At 40.6% G+C, this 22,235-nt stretch overlaps 1 protein-coding gene across 2 annotated transcripts in view; it reads left to right on the top strand.

Annotated features, from left to right (window-relative positions):
- The window catches only part of LOC310894576 (uncharacterized protein), a 52,785-nt gene extending 31,557 nt beyond the window's left edge, over positions 1 to 21,228 (top strand). For both annotated transcript variants that reach the window (XM_083824831.1, XM_083824832.1), the window contains exon 4: positions 19,562 to 21,228. In XM_083824831.1, the coding sequence (XP_083680957.1) occupies positions 19,562 to 19,674 (113 nt within the window). In that variant the 3' untranslated portion in view covers positions 19,675 to 21,228. The remainder of the gene's footprint in view (positions 1 to 19,561) is intronic.
- The last annotated feature ends 1,007 nt before the right edge of the window (positions 21,229 to 22,235 follow it).

Raw genomic sequence — 22,235 nt, 5'->3', positions numbered from 1 at the left:
AGACCTACCCCAGTTCCTTTTAATGTCTATGCAGAGTGAGTAAATCATAGAATGGCTTGGGTTGGAAGGGACCTCAAAGATCATTAAGTTCCAACCCCCCTGCTATAGGCAGGGACCCCACCCACTAGATCAGGGGTTGCCCAGGGCCTCATCTTCCCTGGTCTTGAACACCTCCAGGGATGGGGCATCCACATCTCTGGGCAAACAGTTCCAGTGTCTCACCACCCTCTGAGTGAAGAATTTCCTCCTAACCACTAATCTAGATCTACCCTTTTTTATTTTAAAACCATTTCCCCTCATCTGGTCAATATCTGATGGAGCAAAGAGTTGTTCTCCATCTTTTTTTTTTTATAATTCCCCCTTAAGTACTGAAAGGTTGCAATGAGGTCACCCTGGAGCCTTCTCTTCTGTAGCTTGAACAGCCCCTGCTCTCTCTGCCTGTCTTCATAGGAGAGCTGCTCCAGTACCTTGATCATCTTTATGGCCCTCTTCTGGACCTGCTCTAACAGATCAACATGCTTCTTGAGCTGGGGCTCCAGACCTGGATGCAGTACTCTAGGTGGGGCCTCATGAGGGCAGAGTAGAGGGGGACAGACACCTCCCTTGACCTGCTGGCCACTCCTCTTTTAATGCAACACAGGATGCAGTTGGCCTTCTGGGCTGCAAGTGTGCACTGTCACCTCATGTGAAGTTTTCATCCATCAGAACCCCCAAGTCCATCTCTGCAGGGCTGCTCTCAGTGAGTTCTTCACCTAGTCTGTAGTCATGTCTGGGCCTGCCCCCAACCCAGCTGCAGCACCTTGCACTTGGACTTGTTGAACATGGGGCCCATGTGAACTTGTGGTTCACACGGGCCCACTTCTCCAGTCTGCCCAGGTCCCTTTGGATGGCAACCCTTCTTACTGTCATATCAACTGCACCACTCTGCTTGGTGTCACCTGCAAATTTGCTGCGGGTGCACAAAATCCCACTGTCGGCCATTGATGAAGATATTAATCAGTACCGGTGTTAGGACAGGTCCCTGAGAGACACCGCTTGTCACTGGCCTCCACCTGGACATAGAGCCATTGACCACCACTCTTTGGGTGCGAACTTCAAGCCAACTCCTTATCCAGTGAATCATCCAGCCATCAAATCTCTCTCTCTCCAATTTGGAGACCAGGATGTCAAGTGGGATCATGTCAAAGGCTTTGCAGGAGTCCAGGCAGATAACATCAGTTGGTCTTCCTTTGTCAACTGATGCAGTCACAATGTCATAAAAAGTCACTGGATTGGTCAGGCATGATTTACCCTTGGTGAAGGTATGCTGTCTGTCTCGCATCACCTCTTTGTCTTGCATGTGCCTAAACACTCCTTCCAGGATGATCTTTTCCATGATCTTCCCAGGCACAGGGGTGAGGTTCACTGGTCTGTAGTTCCCCAGGTCCTCCTTTCTACCCTTTTTAAAAATGGGAGTGATGTTTCCCTTTTTCCAGTCAACAGAGATTTCACGTGACTGCCAGGACTTTTCAAATATGATAGAGAGTGGCTTAGCGACTACATCAGCCAATTCCTCAGGACCCTAGGATTCATGTCATCAGGCCCCATAGACTTGTGCTTGTTTAGGTTCATCAGGTGATCTCAGACTTGCTCTTTGCTTACAATGGGTGGGACTTTGTTCTACAGGTTCAGGAAAATGAAAGACTTGGGAAGCCTGACTACCAGTGAAGACTGAGGCAAAGTTGTTGAGTACCTCAGCCTTCTCTCCTTCTCTGTGTCTGTCATTACCAGTTCACCCTTCTCATCCATCAGAGGGGTTACGCTCTACTTGGCTTTTCTTTTCTGAGCAAAGGTTGTCTTGATATCTCTTTTCCATCTCCTGATGGAAATCCTGATTCATGGACGAAAAGTTGCCTTCAACAAAAAGCATACCTCAAACTTTAAGAGCAGCAAACAGGTTTGTGATGGTATAGAGAATATTTATTTTCCTCTACAAGCTGAATCTTATAGCTTAGGGGAATTTGTTATACATCTGTTATGAGTTTTTTCAAAGACAGTTTCTCCTTAGACTTCATAGACTCAATGCGCATAATTGTGTTCAAAAGATACAGTTGATATAAAGACTCTGCAGAAGTTTTCTCTAGAGTGAGCTCCATTACTCAAACTTCTCATTTGTGGTGATAGGCATTATTTCAAGTAAAACTAGACAAAGGTCATGGTATGAATTATTGGCATTTTATGCTATGATTCTTTTCAATAGTAAAATAGCTAGGAAGAATATAAAGCATAAAATAATGACATGAGATTTCAGTTTGTTCATTTCTTTCCTACGGCAATTAAGTGTTTAGTAGAGTACCCAGCTTGTCAGGGAACATGTAGGTTCACAGTGTTGTTCTTACAAACGGGAAGTTAAACTAAACCCAATACTATAACATTACTTCATGAAAAGTGAACTGCAAAAAAATAGTGCAAAAAGCTTAGTGTGATACAAGACCTGACTCAAGGCATGACAATCTAGTTGAATGGGAAACTACTACACTAAGATGCATGAACCATAGAGTCTTAGGTCACTCTTTCTTCCTTGAGGTTGTTTACTTGAATTGAGTGGTTGGATGAGTATGACATGAATACCAATCCAAGAGGTGTATAAGTCAAATTTGAAACACCACTATCTTTTTCTAGTACTACACAAGCCAACTTTATTTCTAGTAGTCTAGGAAGACTTTATCTATTGGCATAGGGCATCCTCAGAACTACTACTGTATTAAGCATGAAGGCCAAAACATAAGTTTATTGATTTGGTCATTCATATTTTTGGTTAGCGTGGTTGTTGTCATAAGACTTCACATCGTTTGAGCAAGCTGAATGAACCTGATGCATTCAGACCTAGGCTCCAGGGAAATGGGAGGCCTTGGAGAGGTGGTGTTGGCTTTACTAGGAGGTAGTCCTTCAGGTGCTGTAGAACCTGACCCTTTTACATTGGTAGCAACAGGAACAAGAAGCCTGGTTTCTTACTATTTTTGCCCTGTTCTTATTTTTCTCTCTTCCTTAAAGTGTAGTACTCAAAACTGGAGACTTGGTAATGTTTTCACAGGTATCAAGTAGAAAAGAATAGACCCCCTTGTATGTCATAAATACAGAACACCTACACAATTTCATTTGTGGTACATGGTGCTTTTGGTAAGATAGATTCCTGTTTAGTTCTAGTGGACTCAAACCTTCAGTCCTTGGAGGATGTGGTCCTTGTTTTGCAGCTAGATGTTAGATTTAGCAAAGAGAAATCAATCATTTTGTCTTTCATCTTCTTGCACCACTTGTCCAATTTATCATACACTGACTGTCCTTCAGAGTCTTTTGCTACTTCTTCATCTTGGTGTCGTGTGTGCTTCATTTTTTTCATAACTTTTGTAAGAATGCTATATACATTCTTAAAGTCATCAGCAGAAATGCTGAAAAGAGACCAACTAGGGGAATGTAAGTGTTTTGTACTGGAAGTGCTTTTCCAAGTCTGGCAATAATTGTTAGAAATTCTGAGTTTTTTTTCTCAGAAAGTAGTTAAGCATTGGAAGAAGTTGCTCAGGGAGGTGGTGGAGTCACTGTCCTGGGGGATGTTTAAGGGAAGGTTGGATGTGGTACTTAGGGACATGGTTTAGTGGGTGATATTGGTGGTACGGGGACAGTTGGACCAGATGATCTTGGAAGTCTTTTCCAACCTCAATGATTCTATGATTTTAATATGTGTTGTTGTAACTAGTTATGCATTTCATCCATACTTTTATACATAACCTCCAAAACTGATGTTTTCACCTAAGTCAAGGTCAAACAATACTATACTTACTATTGCTACTTACCCTGACTACCCTGTGATTCCAGTATAGTACTAAAAGAGCCCCTCAAGACAAAGTTTGACTTGTGAAGTGCCTTGCACTTGCCTTTCCAACAGTGACATGCCTAACTGTCTTTCAAAGTTAAAATGAATGGTGGCTGTTAAACACACCAGTTTGAACAAGGTATAACCTGTGCAGGAACTGGAATCTAATTAATCTCACAAATCATTTATACGAGTATGAGACTTCTCTCTTCAAACTTGAAGTAGGTTCTAATGCCTCTAAATGCTGCTAAAGGAATACTCAGTAAAACAAAACTTTATCTTGGTTGAATAACACCTTCTAGTCTTTTATTATTCTGTAGAGCTCTAAAATTGCAAATGGCGTTTAATATTAGCCTAAGAACTTAACAGAAGTAGAGCAGGGTTAATTGTTTTACAATTGCTGCTTCCACTGCTTAGTCTAACTGCTCAATGTTCAATGCCATTAGCTTTACAATTTCACAGAGCTTACTAGATAATTATTACAGTCATTGCAAAGTTATCTACTTCCTGCATGTATTTAAAACTTCAGATAAAATCTTTAAGCAAATGATGCACTATTTTTTGGTTGTCTAGGAATCTTCTTTCTTTTTGTATTTTTCTAAAGTTTTACTATGTTGTGCCTGAGTGGAATAATTGCCTCTCATGCACTCTTTATGTAGAATTCTGCCATACCTTCAACATAAATGCATGTTAATAAAGTACTACTAACCAATGAACTGTGAGATATGTAGCCAAGCTTTTTATAAATGAGCACCATTTTCTTGTGTTTTAAATCTTGCTCAGTTTAAGCTAAGTAGGTCTGCAATCTTGGGGGACAAGAAGTTGCTATTCATGATGTGGGTCTCCTGTGACATCTGAAGCTGAACTCAAAGACACCAATTGCTTCCAATATCTTCTCTGCTGTAACGATTGTACTAAAACTAAGATTTCATTTGGCAATAAATTTGTGTCATATGTCTAAGTTACAGGGTTTGGTACTACCAAACAGTATGAGGGACAAAGCTCTGCATTTTGGGGAAAAAAAAAAAAAGATGAATTGTCCCATAAGATGGGTTTTTCTGCTCAGTATAATAACATTGTAAAAAATACTTTTTAAATCACTAAGCAGGAAAAAATGGTCAAAAAAAAAAAAACAACACACAACTCTGGGTTACAGAAAATTAATTTTGGATGTGGAAATAAACAGTTTATCTGGTGGAATTAGTGGAGGAAAAAAGACACTTCAGTCATACTTAGTATGGCTTCATAAAGTCCGAATGTTTTTCTCAGTTGATTTTTGTAATCAAGTCCTCTCTGAGGGGAGCTACTATTGAGGTGGTATCAGTGATATCAAATTTTCAAACATCACTTACTTTAAGTAGTGGTGCCAAAAGGAGAAAACATGACAAACATATCTATGCCTGCAATGTAAACCATTAAAATTAATGTTTAATTTGTTAGGTAGGATGGGCTGTATATTAAAAGAAGCTTATATCGTGTGTTTTTTCTTAATATTGTGTGTTTTTTTTCTTAATGAGACAATAAATTAGATTATATTAAAACCCCAGCAAAATTCAGGTTCTGACATCCATTTAGGAGTCATACTTTTGTTTCTTGATGGTTTTTCCTTCTTTCTGAAGATATGGAGAAAGAATTGCTTAAGGAGAAAGTCCATATTTCTTGATACTGGAAGGAAGGGACCATTTAAGCCTGGATCTTGAGGATGGCATTTGACCTCTGGTAGCTAAGAATCTATTGCTTACTACCTTTGACTGCGATACTGCATAGACACTTCATGTTTCACACAATGCAGAGATAGCACAGCCTAATGCTGTAATCAATCTGGTACTGCAGTTTGTCTGTGTTGCACACAGGCATGAATTATTTCACTCAGAGTGGAATAAATCCCCTTAACCCCAACGCTTTGGTAAAAGAAAATGAAATCAAGTGGACAAAAATATTTCACTACGCAAAACTTACAGTGCAATGAAAATTCGTCTGGGGTCTTTAGCACATTTTTATAGGTTGTGGGGTTTTGGTTTTCTTCCAGAAAGCAGGGATTGCAGACAAGATGCAGAGACAATACTTTAACCTCAGGAGAGTTTCTATATAGGTTGTTTACTTGCCTCAAGATAGCTTCACCTGTATCTAGTGTAGCAGAAATATAAAAGTGACCTGTGCAGCACTGGTACCGAATAAGTGCTGACTTGCAGTCTATAAGCCAGCTCAGAGAAGGCCTCGCAGGAGATGTAGTTCCCAAAGAAGCAACACATACAAGGAAGTTGCTGACTAACTGAAGAGCTGAAAGAGCAGTAAAGTGAGTAACAGAAACCAAGCATACAAAATGACCTCTAAAAGAAGCCTAAAAGCATGACTCTAATCGAGATGGAGAAGAGGAATTCAAGTGTTCAAATATGCAAAGGGCTGTTGTAAAGAAGGGAGTATCTATATTCCTCCTAGGCAGGATGAGAGGAAACAGGCTCTAATTTCAGAACTGGAATGATAGAAATGACCTCTCAGTGGTGAGAGCAGTGATGTGCAGCAGGCAGCTGCCTGGTGCTCCTGTGGAGTTTACACCACCAAAAGTATTGAGATACACAGACTGGAGTGGTTTGGGCGTGGTCTGTCACCCAGCTGTTAAATAGTTAAGTAAGCCTCTGAGCTCTACTGTTCTGCAATTTTAGGATTTCTGGGTTTCCACACAATGCAGAGGTGTCCCTAATAATCAGGCAGAAAATTACGCTTAAAATAGTATTTCCATGAAATTGAAAAATCTCCACAGGGAGGAGAACCTGGGCCAGTGTCTACCCGAAAACCAGTACCCCAGTGTCTACGTGGTGTGCTGGCATTCCAACAGCAAGCAGGTTTAAGCCTCATGAACACGAATATATATATCATAACACATTGTTCATATTGCTTTAAGCCTCATAAACACACAGAATCACAGAATCATCTAGGTTGGAAGAGACCTCCAAGATCACCGAGTCCAACCTCTGACCTAACACTAACAAGTCCTCCACTAAACTGTATCACTAAGCTCTACATCTAAACGTCTTTTAAAGACATCCAGGGATGGTGACTCAACCACTTCCCTGGGCAGCCCATTCCAATGCCTAACAACCCTTTTGGTAAAGAAGTTCTTCCTGATATCCAACCTAAACCTCCCCTGGTACAACTTTAGCCCTTTCCCCCTCGTCCTGTTACCAGGCACGTGCGAGAATAGACCAACCCCCACCTTGCTACAGTCATGACAACTGGAAGACTGGGAGCTGGAGGGTACCTTGCTACTCAAAGTAGTTTTCTATTCAACCTCTGTTATCCACAAGGAGTGATAGGAAAACTGTGGCAGGCTTATGGAAAACAAACTGTTACAGGTTACTCTTATTCATCAAAATATCTCCAGATATTTTAATAGATGACTTTTCTACTTGTCATCTTTTTGATGAATCTTAGAAGTAAATGTTACAGGAAAGTATCCTCCTGATTTAGTTCTTGCAAGCTATTAGTCCCTGTTTTGCTCAACAAGACAAAACCTGAAATAATTATCTTCTGGGTGACCAGATTTTCAAGGCTGTCCATTGAAGGACATAGCCGAAAAATAGTGGCAAAATTATTTCAGGCTTTCTAAGTCACTACTCAGGTGGAGCTGTGCTCTGTGGAAGAGAAAATAAGCTTTGTTATTTCTTTTCTTGTCTTCTAGAGGCAACTATACTCCAGTGTTAAAGTGACTGGAAAGATTATTACGTGTCTGTATGCCACTAAAATAACTACTTCAGTACAGTATGTTGGGGATAATTATAGGAATGATGCTGGCTGGATATGAAAGGTTGAACAGCACAGCCAATGCAGGAAGTTGTCTTTCTGGTGAAGATTTCCCCTTTGTTTTGACAAGGTCATATAGATGTCTTTCAGTAGAAGAAAATAAACTGTTTCAAGATGGGACATGAGAAAGCATTACTATCTCTACCTGGTGCTACCTGGTCACTATCTTAGCAACACAGGATTTGTTTGGGTTTTCTTATGGCTGCAGAAAGTTCCCTCCTCTCTAGTTTATTAGTGGTATTCTTGGGTGGTGAATTTTGAAAAGCAAGTAAGACCTATTACAGCTGTAGTCACCATTCTCCTCTCCCTGTGAAGTTAATAAATCAGAGCTGTGAGGTAGTAGACTTTCTGTTGGAGCACATCATGTTGTCCTCATGTTCGTAAATTACTTTTTATCCTACAATGTCAACGCACACTGTAAAATTGAATTACTATGTTATGCCTGAAATAAAGAACTTTGAGGCTGAAGTGGGAGCTCTAGATCTGTGCAGAGACTTCTAGTGTGCTCTATGGCATGCCTCTGAGGATGCATCCTGTTGAGTTTTGCTGTGAGGCCTTAGCGGGACCTGTTTCCACATCAGTTGCATAATATTCAATAATATTCAGCTTCCTTTTTTTTCAAGTTGTCCTTGAGCTCTTGTTTTTGTCTTGTAAACTGATACTTTTCTACTGTTTGGCCTTCACTATGGAGCTAGATATTTGTTTTAAAAACTTGAATAAAAAAAATCTACCTCTTCTGTCTAAGAAAAAAATGAATAGAGAATATTCTTCTGCAGTAAAAAATAAAATGTTCTATTTTTATTTGAACATGGAAATCTGACATGGAAATAATTTTGGAACTACTCATGACCTCATTTCAAAAGGTATTGACTTTGATTTCTCAGTTCTGAAATACAAAAAGAAAAAAAGGTACAGAGGGCTTGGCAGGGGCTGTTGCTGTTTGAAGAGAAACTCTATACTCATGCTACAAGACCTTCACTGCTTGTGATCTTACATCTACGTTAAAATGGCAAGCTGTTCTATGGAAAATGATTGATGTTGGATTTAGCAGAGAAAACTGAGAGGTAGAGATTTTTTCTTGAGAAAGGTCCTTGTGAACTATCTAGTATGCATGTATGTTGATAGATGTTAATTTTTTTTGAACTCTGCATAAGACAAACAATCCACTGCTCTTATAGAAGCACAGCTGAGGATGCTCTAAGTCTTCTTATTTCAATTTCTTCTTATTTCAACCTCACAATTGAGGATGCTCTAAGACATTAAAGCGTTGAGGAAACTGGCTGGTAGAGTCCCTAACAGGATGCTAGAACAGTCCTTTTTTTAAGGATTAAGGCTTAGAAAGGAAAAGACTTGTTCTTGCAAATCTAGTACTAAGTACTAGCTTCGTACTGTGCTGTTTAAGAATCTGACATATGACAAAATGGTGTCTCAATATAAGTACTTAAAGTTACACAGCCCAGCACTTTATTAAGTTCAATTTAGTAAATAAGTGGAACCGACTCTGTTCTGAATCTGAGTGCTTTTGGAGAGGAGTTAATGCTCACTACAGCACTCAACTGGGTTTTGTTTCTGTGATGGAGTTTTCCTTGGAGCATCAATCCCAAGAAAAACTTGGGACCAGACCATGGAGTTTAAAGCACTCGAGGCCTTTCCTAAAGCCACTAAAGCGGTGTGTGAGTTAAAGCTGGTTGCAATTTAGGCTTTTATAGACACTTTGGCAAAAGGTCTCCAAAACTGGGAAGCTTTTTGTAGTGGTTCCCTTGACTAGAATACCTCTTTTTAGGCCGTGTGCTAGGTGTTCTGGATATGCCCGTAAAAACTTCCAATTGTACATACCCTCATTCTGGGTTCTAGAGCTTCTATCCTATGGCCAACAGGATCAGTCTAATAAATAGTTATTTTAGATCAGTTCATGATAAAATTAGTGGTGCTAATCACTCTTTTTCAGAATGAAAAAAAAAAGCAAGTATTTAAAAGCAGTCAACTCGTCTATCATACTTAAGTGTGGAGACAGGACAGTTTTGCATTAGAAGTCATTTTGTGTTTCACAGTGCCACTTCTGTGTTTCTTTCATAACCTATCTAAAGTAAATATTCTTTTCTATGCATCCTGAATCTAGTTAAACTACATCTCTAAGCTCAGCAGGATGCCAGATGCTCTATGTTGTTCCTGAACTGTTTAAGTTGTCCTTCCAAAGCTGGTTGCTACCCATTAGCCTATGTGTAATGAATCTTTTTGCATCAGTCCACCAGTTACAGAATAAGCACTGTTCATAAATAGTTACGTGGAGATTTCAACAGCAAGGAGAGGGCAAGCTAATAACAGTAAAATGAGCGTTGGAGGAAGATGACAAGGAACACAGGCCCTGCTGGTGGACTTCACTTTCTACCCACAACTTTTTTTTCCTCTTCCTTTTCTATTTTGTCCCCTCCTTTTGCCTCTCTCATTTCTGTTTGTCATAAAATGCACCAGCTGTAAAAGTCTCAAAACAAAAGGCAGTGCTGGGTGACCCAGCAGTAAGAACACAGTAGTTTCTCTGCCTCTACTATTTGTAATGGGGGTTGGAAACAAGTGTGGGGAAAGAATCACCTCAGTTCAGTTGCACAGTTCCCACTTCAATAATCTATCAACCCCAATTATCCCAGAGTGTTAATGACTGGGCTGCAGGAACTACAGAATGAAATACCATTAAAATCACTTATATTAACAATCTAAGTGAGGTGGGAGTGTGCATCATCCATCAGCTGTATTGATCTAAGTCAGTCTCAAGCACTCTTTTGATTTGAGATATTGACAATTTTAGTCTAACAGGGGTAGACTAATACTGTTGGAAGTCAGCAGGGTACTGGTGATGATGCATCCATAGAAGGAGCCCAATAATAACTTGAATGCCATTGAATCAATAGTGGAATAATCAGTGAACAAGTTTTGTGTTTTTCAGGTTTTGACAGCGCTAAAAGCACGTAGTATGTGAACCATTAGTGAAAAATAAAGGGGAGAAAAAGATATTTCCCACTGTAGAAGCAGGGTGTTTGTCTACAGCAGCAGCATTAGAAATGGTTTTGATATGCAGGATAGCATAGAGAGAAATCGTTAATTGTACAAATGTGTCATGGCAACAGTCAGGGTGCCTTTTGTTGCCTTTTTTCCCCTTTTGGAGGATACTCTTGATTCTTACCTTTTTCCATTTCACACTAACAGACAAGTTCATTAGAGCAAAAGAACTTCTGTATAAACATGAGAAAGTTTCTTTCGCTGGTATTTTTGTGCAATTAATTTATGGCAATAACATTTGAGATACTAAGCCAGATTTCCTCCTGATGAGAGTAAATGCAGTTACATTGGAAGTAAACATAGTCGTACATTCAAGAGATAAATTACATAAAAGCCCTAGCTTTGCAAGAGTCCCGAACAACCTTATAGTACAGTTTAATTCTCTGCTATTAAAATCAATGAGTAGACCATAATAGTAATAATATTTAATTGGAATAAACTACTATAATTGCTTTAGGTGTTGTTTTGATTTGTGGTCTCTTGGTGGGATAGACAGTGGGAGAACTGGGAGGACTTGCATGGAGTTTGCTTGCAATATTTTGTGGATTTTTTTTAGATTAATTCTTTGAGATACTTGTTTGGAGAAATGCTAACACTTTAAGTCAAAAGACCAAAAAAAAAAAAAAGTCTTGCTAATAATCTCTTGTCTATGATTGCAGACAGGACGCCTCTGCCTGCTAACCAGGCTTGCTTTCCCCACCCTGTGCCAGTGCCACTCCCCCTCATTTTTGCCAGCTGAGCTGTGCAAGTGAGTACTCCTCCCAGCGTGCCAGGCTGGTTCATGCTCCAAGAGTGCTTGTTGTGTGTTTTGATGGAAGGGAGTTTGAGGAAGGCAGAAATCCCCAGCACTGGGTGCTGGTGAGCAGACAGGGTGGGCTGGCAGGGAGGAGGTGCCAGCTTCCACTGGCACAACTGGCAGTGGAAATGTACATTTGTCTCCTTTCTGTGCATCAGCTACAAACCACTTCACTTGCTTGCTTTTTTTTCCTCTCAAAGTGAAGAAATTGCAAAAACAACATTGGTTCAAATTTGTCTCCTGTCTCTGAATATCAATCTGAGAATAAATTAGGTCCCTAGTTCTTATGCATATACATACAGAAGCTGAATGAATTGTAGCAGTATTTTGACTTTCAGTGCTAGTATTCTACCAAACACTCACTTTTACTTATGATTCTGTAAGCATTTTGACCTAAGATGCTTATTTGTTTTGGTCACAAATCACCTTTCTGATGGCAACAACCAACCATGTATGCAAAGTCTCACTGTCAGCTCACCTTTTCAAATAGATGTGTTTATAGCTTTTTCATACATTTCTAATCCATTTCTCTAGATTAGCACAGGACATGCTTTTCTTGCTTTCTGTCATAATCTTTTCTATTATTTTTAAAGGAGAATTGAAATGACTGTTGCATTTTGGGCTTTCTTAAGGACAAAATCAGTGAAGCATTGGTTTGTTTTTTTCTTCCTCTTGACTTAACACTGACTAATACTAAGGAGCATTAGACAGGTCTGTTCCTGTTTTCATGTCCCCCACAGTGTAAGTATTGTGCTTTCAAGATCCCGAGGATAGTAGGCTATAAAACTACACATCACAAGTTCAGTGTTGAAAACTGCATTTGATGTGGGAATCTGCAATATGTAATATTGTGCTCACAGGGCTAGTGACCAATACGGTGAGTTGGCCTTTAGCAGCAGCCAGCTTTGAGGGTTCCATGACAGTTCTTCTATTAACAAATATGCAGCATATAGTCTATGTAAGTTAATCGATCCATAAGTATTTTGGCTGTGTTACATTGGCTTGTGGTACATCATGAGTTCTCTCGTAAGACAGGCTATTCTTAGGTTTCAGTGTAACAGAAATGCCTGTTTGTGGGTTGGGTCCATATGTGACCTAATGGACATTTCTGGTTATGGTTGTGTCAGGGTTGCCAGTTCATTTCCACCTTCTCTAAATAACTTGGCAATCAGATCCAGCATACCAAAAGAAAGCTTAAAGTAGAGGTTGCAATGACATTCCGTCATGTTGAATGCAAAATTGTGCTAGTGTTTTCTTCATGCTAAACCAAAAGTTGCTTAAAGAGAACTGAGGTCAGGTTCAAATAGAGACCCCGCATTTGTCCTCTACAGGGCATGTATTGCAATTTATTGTGCTGTAGAGGGTAGTTTAACTGATATGGAATTATGCTTATGTACTTAGCAAAGTATGTGCTAATAATAAGAAAACATAAGTTTCTTAGCAGCACTGTAATATGCTAACAAGTCCTTTTTCTGTAAACTCATGAAAGATAACTGTCTGTATATCAAAACAAATAAGACAGCTCAGCTGAAATTCAAGCTAGGAATGATGCATTCATAAGCATGAGAAAAGCAGGAAAGGAGAAAAAGGCAGTAAGTGGTGGAAGATTTTTGTTAGAGTGGTTGCTGCTATTTACAGCAATACATAGAGGTCAGGGAAAGCTGTTTATTCACTTCATCCTCCTCTTTCTCCTTCCCTGAAGACTTGGCTTGAGTACGTGGAGAACTGGTCTTTGAGGATTCATGGAAGGAAAATCAATGCTCATGCAAAGTGAAGGATGCATACTTTTGCAGCCTTCACCTATGTGCAAGCAATGGGTGTGATAGTTTGTAACTGCTTTATCTGCCAACTGATCTTTAAAAAGGTGTGGTTACCACAGCAACTGACATGGATTTGCAGCATGCCACCTCTCTTGTGATCTGCAGCAAAGTCTCTCTCCCTCTGCTTGGAGCCTTTGGGGTGAACAGGCACCTGTTCTGTACTCTCTGTGCAGCCCTAGCTGGCTACCTCATCTCATGGAGCACAGGCTGATGGCTGTTTTTGTACATGTGGTAGTTTCACTGAACACCACAACCAATCTCTCACTCCCCATCCTCAAAGGAAAAGGGGGAGAAAACATGATAGGAAGGGCTCAAGGGTTGAGATAAGGACAGGGAGATCACTCACCAATTACCGTCACAGGCAAAACAGACTCAGCATGGGGAAATTAATATAATTTATTGCCTATTGCTAACAGACGAGCAATGAAAGAATACAAAGCAAACTAAAAGTGCCTTCCTCTCCATCTCCCCACAAGCAGTGCAGTGGCACAGGGAATGGAGGCTGCTGTCAGTCCCTGATGCTTCATCTCCATCACTCCTTCACGGTCACTCTCTGCCCCTGCTCCCCGTGGGGTCCCTCCCACGGGATGCCGTCCTTCCCAAACTGAGCCTGCGGGGGCTGCCCACAGGCAGCAGCTCTTCAAGAACTGCTCCCACACGGCTCCGTACCACGGGGTCCATTCCCCAGGAGCAAACTGCTCCAGCACGGGTCCCCCACGGGCGGCAGCTCCCCCCAGACCCCCTGCTCCTGCGTGGGCTCCTCTCCACGGGCTGCAGCTCCGGCCCGGGGCCTGCTCCTGCGGGGGCTCTCCATGGGCCGCAGCCTCCTCCAGGCCACATCCACCTGCTCCACCGGGGGCTCCTCCACGGGCTGCAGCGTGGAGATCTGCTCCGTGTGGGACCCATGGGCTGCAGGGGGACAGCCTGCTCCACCAGGGGCCTCTCCACAGGCCACAGGGGAACTGCTGCTGTGTGCCTGGAGCACCTCCTGCCCTCCTGCTGCACTGACCTTGGGGGCTGCAAGGCTGGCTCTCACTCCTCTCTCACAGCCGTGTTTTTTTTTGTTTTGGTTTGTTTTTGTTTGTTTGTTTGTTCTCCCTTTCTTCAATCTTCTCTCCCAGAGACCAACTCAGCATCTTTCAGAGGCTCAGCTCTGGCCAGCAGGGGGTCCCTTTTGGAGCCGGCTGGAGCTGGCTTTGATCTGACATGGGGCATCTGCTGGGCTCTGCTCACAGAAGCCACCCCTCTTCCAAGCCCTTGCTACATAAACCCCATACAGTACCATACTCAATTTTTGACTTGGTCAAAGTGCTGATGGATTGGCTGTGTGGTGACCTTGAGGTGCTAGGGTTCCATGTTCATCCATGTAACAAATGCTGAGTAGGATGGCAGCTGTGGGAGGTTTGCCTTTTAACGCAAGAAGAGCAATGAGTGCAGAAATCTAGGGAAAACTTAATTACAGTTTCTTGCAATTGACCTAAATCATCCTGTCTTCCCTTCACTTTTCTCACTTCATTGCTTTCTCACTTTTTTTTTTCTGAATCGTAAGGATATGTTGTGTCTGTACTAATAAATATACAAATATCAGATTTTGTTTACTGATGGTGGTGTAAGTGTATGCTATGATCAGTCCCATGTATCCATCCATCTGGTAGTTGAAAAGTTGCAGTTTTGGCATTGTTATGCAAGAAGGTAAATTTGTTGGGTAATAAATCCATGAGACACAGTGAAAGACTGTTGCCATATTACATGATGCTGTAGTAAATAGCTGCTACTCGTATTTCTTCAGACAGATAAAAATCATGCATGAGAGAGGTCCTGAGGCAGTTTTACTTCGTTGGTTTTCATAACTAATTTGAGATACAGCTTTTAGTTTGGCCTCTTTCATTCTCCTTTGTCCATAAGCATTTTTATTTCTTGCTAAGAAGAAGACTAATCTTGTTGATTGAGTTTTCAGAAAAATGCATTTTAATGAAGTCATGGAAATACCTTGAGGTGGTGAGATTTCAGGCTGGCCACTATTGTTGTACCTCAGTAAAATGTGAATGATTGAAGGGAAAGATGAGGGCAAGCCTCCTGGAATACAGCAAGAGGCTCTGCCCTATTTAATTTTTCCTTGCCCAAAGTAGCAAGGGGCACCCTTAAGCCACTTTGGCTTGCCTAAGCAAATCAGTAAATAAAACTGCCTCAGATTTTCCTGCATCCCTGACAGCAATTAATAATATTTTCTTTTTAAATGTGCATCTTTTTCTGAAAGTAAGTAGAAAAGAATAAGGAAAAAAAAAAAAGAGAAGAGAATTATAGGCAGACAGTGGACAACTGCCTTATGCTGGATTCAGAGAGATACAAAAGCTCTTACAAATCTCTTATGTCAGCCAGTCCCTTCAGAGAGTAAAAGTACAGAATGGTAATTATCGCAGTTCTCTTTCTGGCTTTCTACTTAGTTTTTTGCATAAGCAAATCAGAAGGGATATGCACATTAATAAAGCAACATCAAAGGAAAACAACCTAGCTGGAAAATAAAGGACTTTTACAATGCCATGTAAAGGAACATAGGGCAGTCATCTTAATAGCACAGATACTGTTGACATAGAATTAGCCATCAGTAGTGTAACATCTGGGGAATATTTGAACATGGCATCAATGTGGCGCCGTTACTACAGCATACATCTCCTGGGCCTCCTTGTCTCATTGCTGGTTTAGTTTTCATATGTATAGCACAAATAATTTGACAACCAGCATGGTAACAAGAGACTTCTTACATAGTTAATATCTGTTAGGACATAAGAAGCTGGGGAGAAATGGCACTAATTTTGTGGGTTTTAAAGTTAAAGGCTTTCTGCCAGCATTTCCCAAATCTGCTTGGAAAATGCTTCAGCTTTCAACAGTATAGTTAGGAAAATGTTGGAGAAAACTCCCACTAAGTTAAAGGGAAAGAAAGCAATTGGCTTTTTACGCATTTTCTACTCCATAAATATATGCTTTCATGTTCATATACTACAAGATATTTATATAACACAATATTATTCATGCCTTATGCAACAGTTATTTTTCATGAACTGAAGGCAGAGAATATAAGGTGGAGCCAACTCTTCAGTACTTTAGGAAGAAAATAAATAGGACTAGATGTTGCCTTATATCAAATCAGTAGTTCATTTTGCAGCATTTACTTTCCAATACAGTAGGGCAGCCTACAGATAGGCAGCACAAAAGGGGAGTCATAGGCTCAAGTAAGAGGTGAAAAAGAGCTAAATGTTAAGAGAATTAAACAAGTGCTTCGTTGCTGATTCTTTCAGTTTGTGCAGCTGAGGCATAAGGTTCTATGCAAATTATTTGACCTCAAGTATTACCAGTGGAATCCAACTAGATTTATCCTGGTAAAAGTGAGATAAGACTTGCTGATTGGTGTTGGTTAAGCACATTGTTTTCCACAGGAATATATGGCTGCAATAAATTGGTAGAGTCTGACATACCTTTATTTAAAAAAAAAAAAAAAAAGGCAACTTCAGCTTGGGCTTTTTAGTTGGGCTTTAAAAAAACAATAAGGGGGGACAGGGACGGTGCAGAGGGCGGTGAGGAGCATTCCAAATCTGATGTAAATAGGAAGAATTTCCTTAGAATTGGAGGAGGAAAAAAATAACCTTGAAAAGTAACCTTATAGTTTTAGGTGTATTCTTGTAATATTAGCAGGCTACATCCAATTTTCTTGTACTTGTACATGGGTGAAAATAAACTGGTGAACCAGTTAGCTTATTCTCACATTGCAATTTGGATGAGGATTTGAACACAAATTGTATACAGAAAACTATTTACACATAAATTGCTTGAGGTAAATGGCTCATAAAGCTTATATTCATCTGCAAAGGGGAGATACAAGAAAATTTCTGATATGTTGAGACCTGAAGATGAAAGTTTTTTAAAGGCCAGTAGACCTTGATGCCACAAGGGAGACTGTAAACATTTCTAATAGCCACATAACAAAACAGATATTTCTGTGTTAAAAGGTTGTTTTATTTATTTTAAAGCCTGGTTTTTGCTCTTTAAGATAACTATCATTTCCATGGAGACTATGACTATATTTTCCCCAAAAGATTATCTTGACAATACATGTTACACTCATTTCAGTGAAAATACTTTTTCAAATAAATGATTTAGTTTTTGGACAGCATGCATAGTATTTCTTTGCTTAATATGTCCTTGAAGCACTGATTGTACTGTCTGAGAAAGGTGTGGTTTCTGAGACTTTTAATATCATAATTCCTGTCAATACAAAATGTTCTTTCTGAAGTATTAATGTATTTTGACATAAGTCTCACCCATTTGGCTTCTGTGAAAAGTGTTACAAAACTGTTAACTTTGATTAACACTGCATAACTTCTTATTCAGGTCATCTGGATTGAAAGCAGAGGACATAGTTTCAAACCCTTCTCATGCACCTTTTGTTCTACAACCAGCAGTTTAAAACAAAAGGAACAATAGAACGATGAACTGGGTTTGATTTTGGAAAATGTGTATTTCCTTTCAAGACTCTCTAAATTAAACTAATTCCTTACATCATCTTATGTATGTTCTTGATGTGGAGCTTGGACTTGTTGTAAACAAGCTTGTACACAGAGATGCTCGTGTATGCTTAGGTAACACTGAATTTGGACTGCTATGGCAAAAGAAATACTGATCTGTAACGTTAGAGTTTGGAATAACTTTTCTCTATTTTCTGAAAACTAGATTTTATTAAGCCTCAAGCTTAAATCTTTTGGGAATTATGCTTGTGAGGAAACATTTCAGGGTTTACTGCATGGGGTCAATTTTTTAATCTCAGAGATAGGAATGAGGTGTTTGGATCTAAATTTTACCAGGGCCATATTGCCATTGTTTTGTCTCATTTCTGCTGAGTGATCTCATTGCTTTGGTCAGATCCTCAGCAGGTGCCTATGGGCACATACATACCAGTCACTGGAGCTCTGACTTTCCTCTGTTGAGAAGCTGAAGCAATCTGTACATTGCAAAATACCTGACAGATGCTTAATGCCAAATCAGCATGTGGCGAGTCAGCTAATCTTTCTGTGCCTCGGTTCATCCCTTCGTAAAATGTCATGCATAGCTCCCAGGGTGTCATGAAGCTCAACAGATACTTATTAAACACTGAATCCCTCATGGATAGAACATAGCTGCTATACAGCACAGTGCACCTAAGCCTTACATCTCAGATCTTCAGGGCATTTAGTTCCAGGCCAAAATCTATCCATGGTCATTCATATAATGGATTTTCAGAGGGGGGGGTTCTTTATTTTTGTAACTCTCATGAAGTGAGCACTTGCTTCAGCAGAGAATGGTTTTGGGAAAAAAAAGTAGTAATTAGATCTTGGACTTTTTAACAGAAAATTTGAAAAATATGAGTTATTTGAATGAGTAAAATCATTATAAAATGAAATTCCTGTGAATGACTGCTGAAGATACTGAACTAAGGAACCAAAAGATCGCCCACTGCCACTGATTAGACATGCAGCCTGACTAAGGATCTTACTCCTCTAGATGTTAATACATTTTTTTTTTTATCAAAAGCCTTGTGATGAGGAGAGGGGCAATAAGAGTCACAAGAAGGAGGCAGAGACTATCCCAGTTCTTTGCTGCCTGCTTGCTTCTGTTCAGTATAACAAACAGGAAGGATTTTATTACACACAATAGCTAGAGTTTCTTGAAAACCTTGCTGTGCTTTTCCAAGGCAACTGCTTCTAACACAACAGCTTGAGCAAAATACTTTGTACCTGCATTAATTCAAGAGTCTTCTTGCTCAATTTACAGCTTTTCCCTAGCTATATCTTGCAGATATATTTCACAATCCCAAACAGTCTTGGTGTGTTACTCCAGCTGTTTCACCTGATGCGGTGTTTCTTGCACTCAGAGGACCTTAGCTTAGTATGAGCTATGTGTAGCTTTGAAAGACAGGGAGCATATATATATAAATGTATCTATAATGGGTTGCTTATTGTAATATTAATTGTCAAATGAGTCTGAGGTGACATCTGGCAGCCATAGTTTATTCATTCTTTTTTTCTCGTGCATTTAGCTGGGAGGCAAAAAGAGTTCTTGCATAACCTGGGGATTCCAAGTTTTGTAGCTTAGTTTTGATGCGACACATACATTTGACAAATGCATTACAGAGAACCTAAGCCAGGTTCATGTTCTTTGAAATCAAATTACATCAGGAGTAAATTGGGCCTGTTTTTTTCTTTCTTTCAGGACACTTCATCTTTCAGGACACTTCATCTGCCATTTTACATGCTTGGAGGCTGGAAAATTTCTTTTCTTCTCTGGAGTATTTTGATAAAACACGTCTGTATCTGCCTATTTGAGTACCAAACCCTATGCCTGCTGCTCAGCAGCAGCAAGTATTGCTTTAATATACTCTTGGTTGTCAATTATTTCCTTCCCAGGTGCTAGTAAAGCATCTTTCAGGCCACCAAATGTAATGCAAGAACTGAGTAATTGCATTCCTTACCTCCTGCTGAAGTGTTAGTGCAGCTGCAGATTTCAGATGTGTAATCAGAGCCTCCAAGTTTGTGACACAGTTTTTGCTATAAGGGGAAAACATCAGTTGAGTAAGAACCTAAAAAGACCATCTGAGTTTCTTTCATTATTTTTTAACTAAAAAACAATATTGCAAATAAATGGTAAGAAGAAGTAAATGTTTTCTGCTCAGACAGCAAAATAGTAAAACATGAAAAGGTATGTGTTTTAAGATGTTATTTTTCTTTAGCTGGGTTAGATTATCATTTTTATTTAGTTAGGAAAATAACTATTTTATGTGACATTTCCACACAGGAAATCCAGAAAGAAAAAAGATTTAAGAAACAGCTGTTCTTTTCAAACATCTTTTATATATCCTTTATTAGAAATATTGAATAAAATTTGAGGGATAAAAAATCTGGAGAAAAATCAAAAAATCCCCCTTCTCTTCAAGAGCTCTGAATTTCTTTCTGGATTGATTTCTATACGGCCATACTCTTCTGATCATATGCTGAACTGTTCTATGCAATTGATCTTTTTGTTATCTAGTATAAGATATTCCTGTGAGAATGAGTGAGTGCATTTAGAATGTAACGTCCATTTGAGTGTAAATTCATCACCCAACCCCACGTGCAGATATTGCAGTATATTTTCTCTTATTCAATAAATATCAAGAGTGTTCATGTGAGGAATGCTTCTTGTGGAAGAAATGGAGAGACCTTGTGAACAAGAATCTCATCCCAGTCACTAATAACTCATTTAAACTCAACACTGCCAGGCAGCCCACTTTAGTCCAGCCTCCCTGTATCTCCTCCTTTCCATTGCAGCTAATCACCACTCCATGTTTGCCCTGCAGCTCCCAGGCTTTGTCTCTTGCTAGGACTGCAAAACTGCAAGGTGCTGTCGCCTAGGCTCGCCTTTGAGTCATACCAGACATTCACTTCACAACCTTTTCTCCCACACAGTTTGGCTGTCTCAGATGCTGGGGGGGGGAGAAAAAAACAAACAAACAAAAAAAAAACCAACAAAAAAAACCACCACTGTCTAGCTCTAGCCCTGCATGATGTGTCACCGACTATTACTTTTCTTCAGCATAGAAACATTATGTGGACTTGAGAAGTGCACAGGTAAGTTTCTGTGCTACTGGTGGTAGGTTGCAGGATGTGTGTCTGGGTGGTGATCATGGGACATGCCTGTATCAGCACCGAAGTAGTTAGATTTGTGAGTATCTCTGGAGGTACCATGATGCCCTGCAGCAGCACTGCAGAAATCTACCTTGTAACAGACAGTGGCATTCTTCAGAAAATTAGAGATGCAGATTTGCATCTCAAGAAAAATTACTTTTGTGCACAGGACTTCAATGGCTTGACTCTTTCACTCAACATACAAGGGGTTAAAGGACACTAATTTTTTTTTACCCTTTTTTTTTTGTTTTGTTTTTTCAAGGCTTTGTTTCAATGTGTTCTCAGGGTGTGTAATACAACTGCCTTTCTTAGTGGTTGCGGCAGGAAAACTGAAAAATGGATCCTAGTGAGGTGAAGGCCCGAAGTAGGGACCCAAGTGGTTAGCAAGTCCATGATTTGTGCAGTTCTGAGTAAAACACTCAGTATAGACACAAGGTACTTTCAGATTCTGCCAGGTACTCCATATGAAGCATTGACTGAGAAGTGTTGTTGAGAGCCTAAAGGCAAAGTGGTTTTTGATATTCTGGTGGTTTTACCCTGCTACACAGCTGAACTCCACCACAACCTCTCTCTCACTTCCCATCCTCAAAGGAAAAGGTGGAGAAAACATAATAGGAAGGGCTCAAGGGTTGAGGTAAGGACAGGGGGATCACTCAACAGCTATTGCCACAGGCAAAAGAGACTCAGCATAGGGAGATTAACGTAATTTATTATGTATCACTGGCAGACTAGAACAGTGAGAAACTAAAAACAAAGTAAAAACACCTTCCCCTCATCCACCCCCTTCTATCTCGTCCCCCCAAGCTGTGCAGGGGAACGGGGAATGAGGGCTGTGGTCAGTCCCTGATGCTTCGTTTCCACTGCTCCTTCACAGTCCCTCTCTGCCCCTGCTCCACGTGGGGTCCCTCCCACGGGATGCAGTCCTTCCCAAACTGAGCTTGTGGGGGCTGCCCACAGGCAGCAGCTCTTCAAGAACTGCTCCCACACGGCTCCGTACCATGGGGTCCATTCCCCAGGAGCAAACTGCTCCAGCACGGGTCTCCCACAGGTGGCAGCTCCCCCCAGGCCCCCTGCTCCTGCGTGGGCTCCCCTCCATGGGCTGCTGCTCCTGTGGGGGCTCTCCATGGGCCGCAGCCTCCTCCAGGCCACATCCACCTGCTCCACCAGGGGCTCCTCCACGGGCTGCAGCATGGAGATCTGCTCCGTGTGGGACCCATGGGCTG

The sequence above is a fragment of the Anser anser genome (genome assembly GCF_964211835.1).
Source record: "Anser anser genome assembly, chromosome: 2".
Classification (NCBI taxonomy): domain Eukaryota; kingdom Metazoa; phylum Chordata; class Aves; order Anseriformes; family Anatidae; genus Anser; species Anser anser.
The sequence above is the reverse complement of the archived record's forward strand: the minus strand, read 5'-3'. Positions and strand labels throughout refer to the sequence as shown.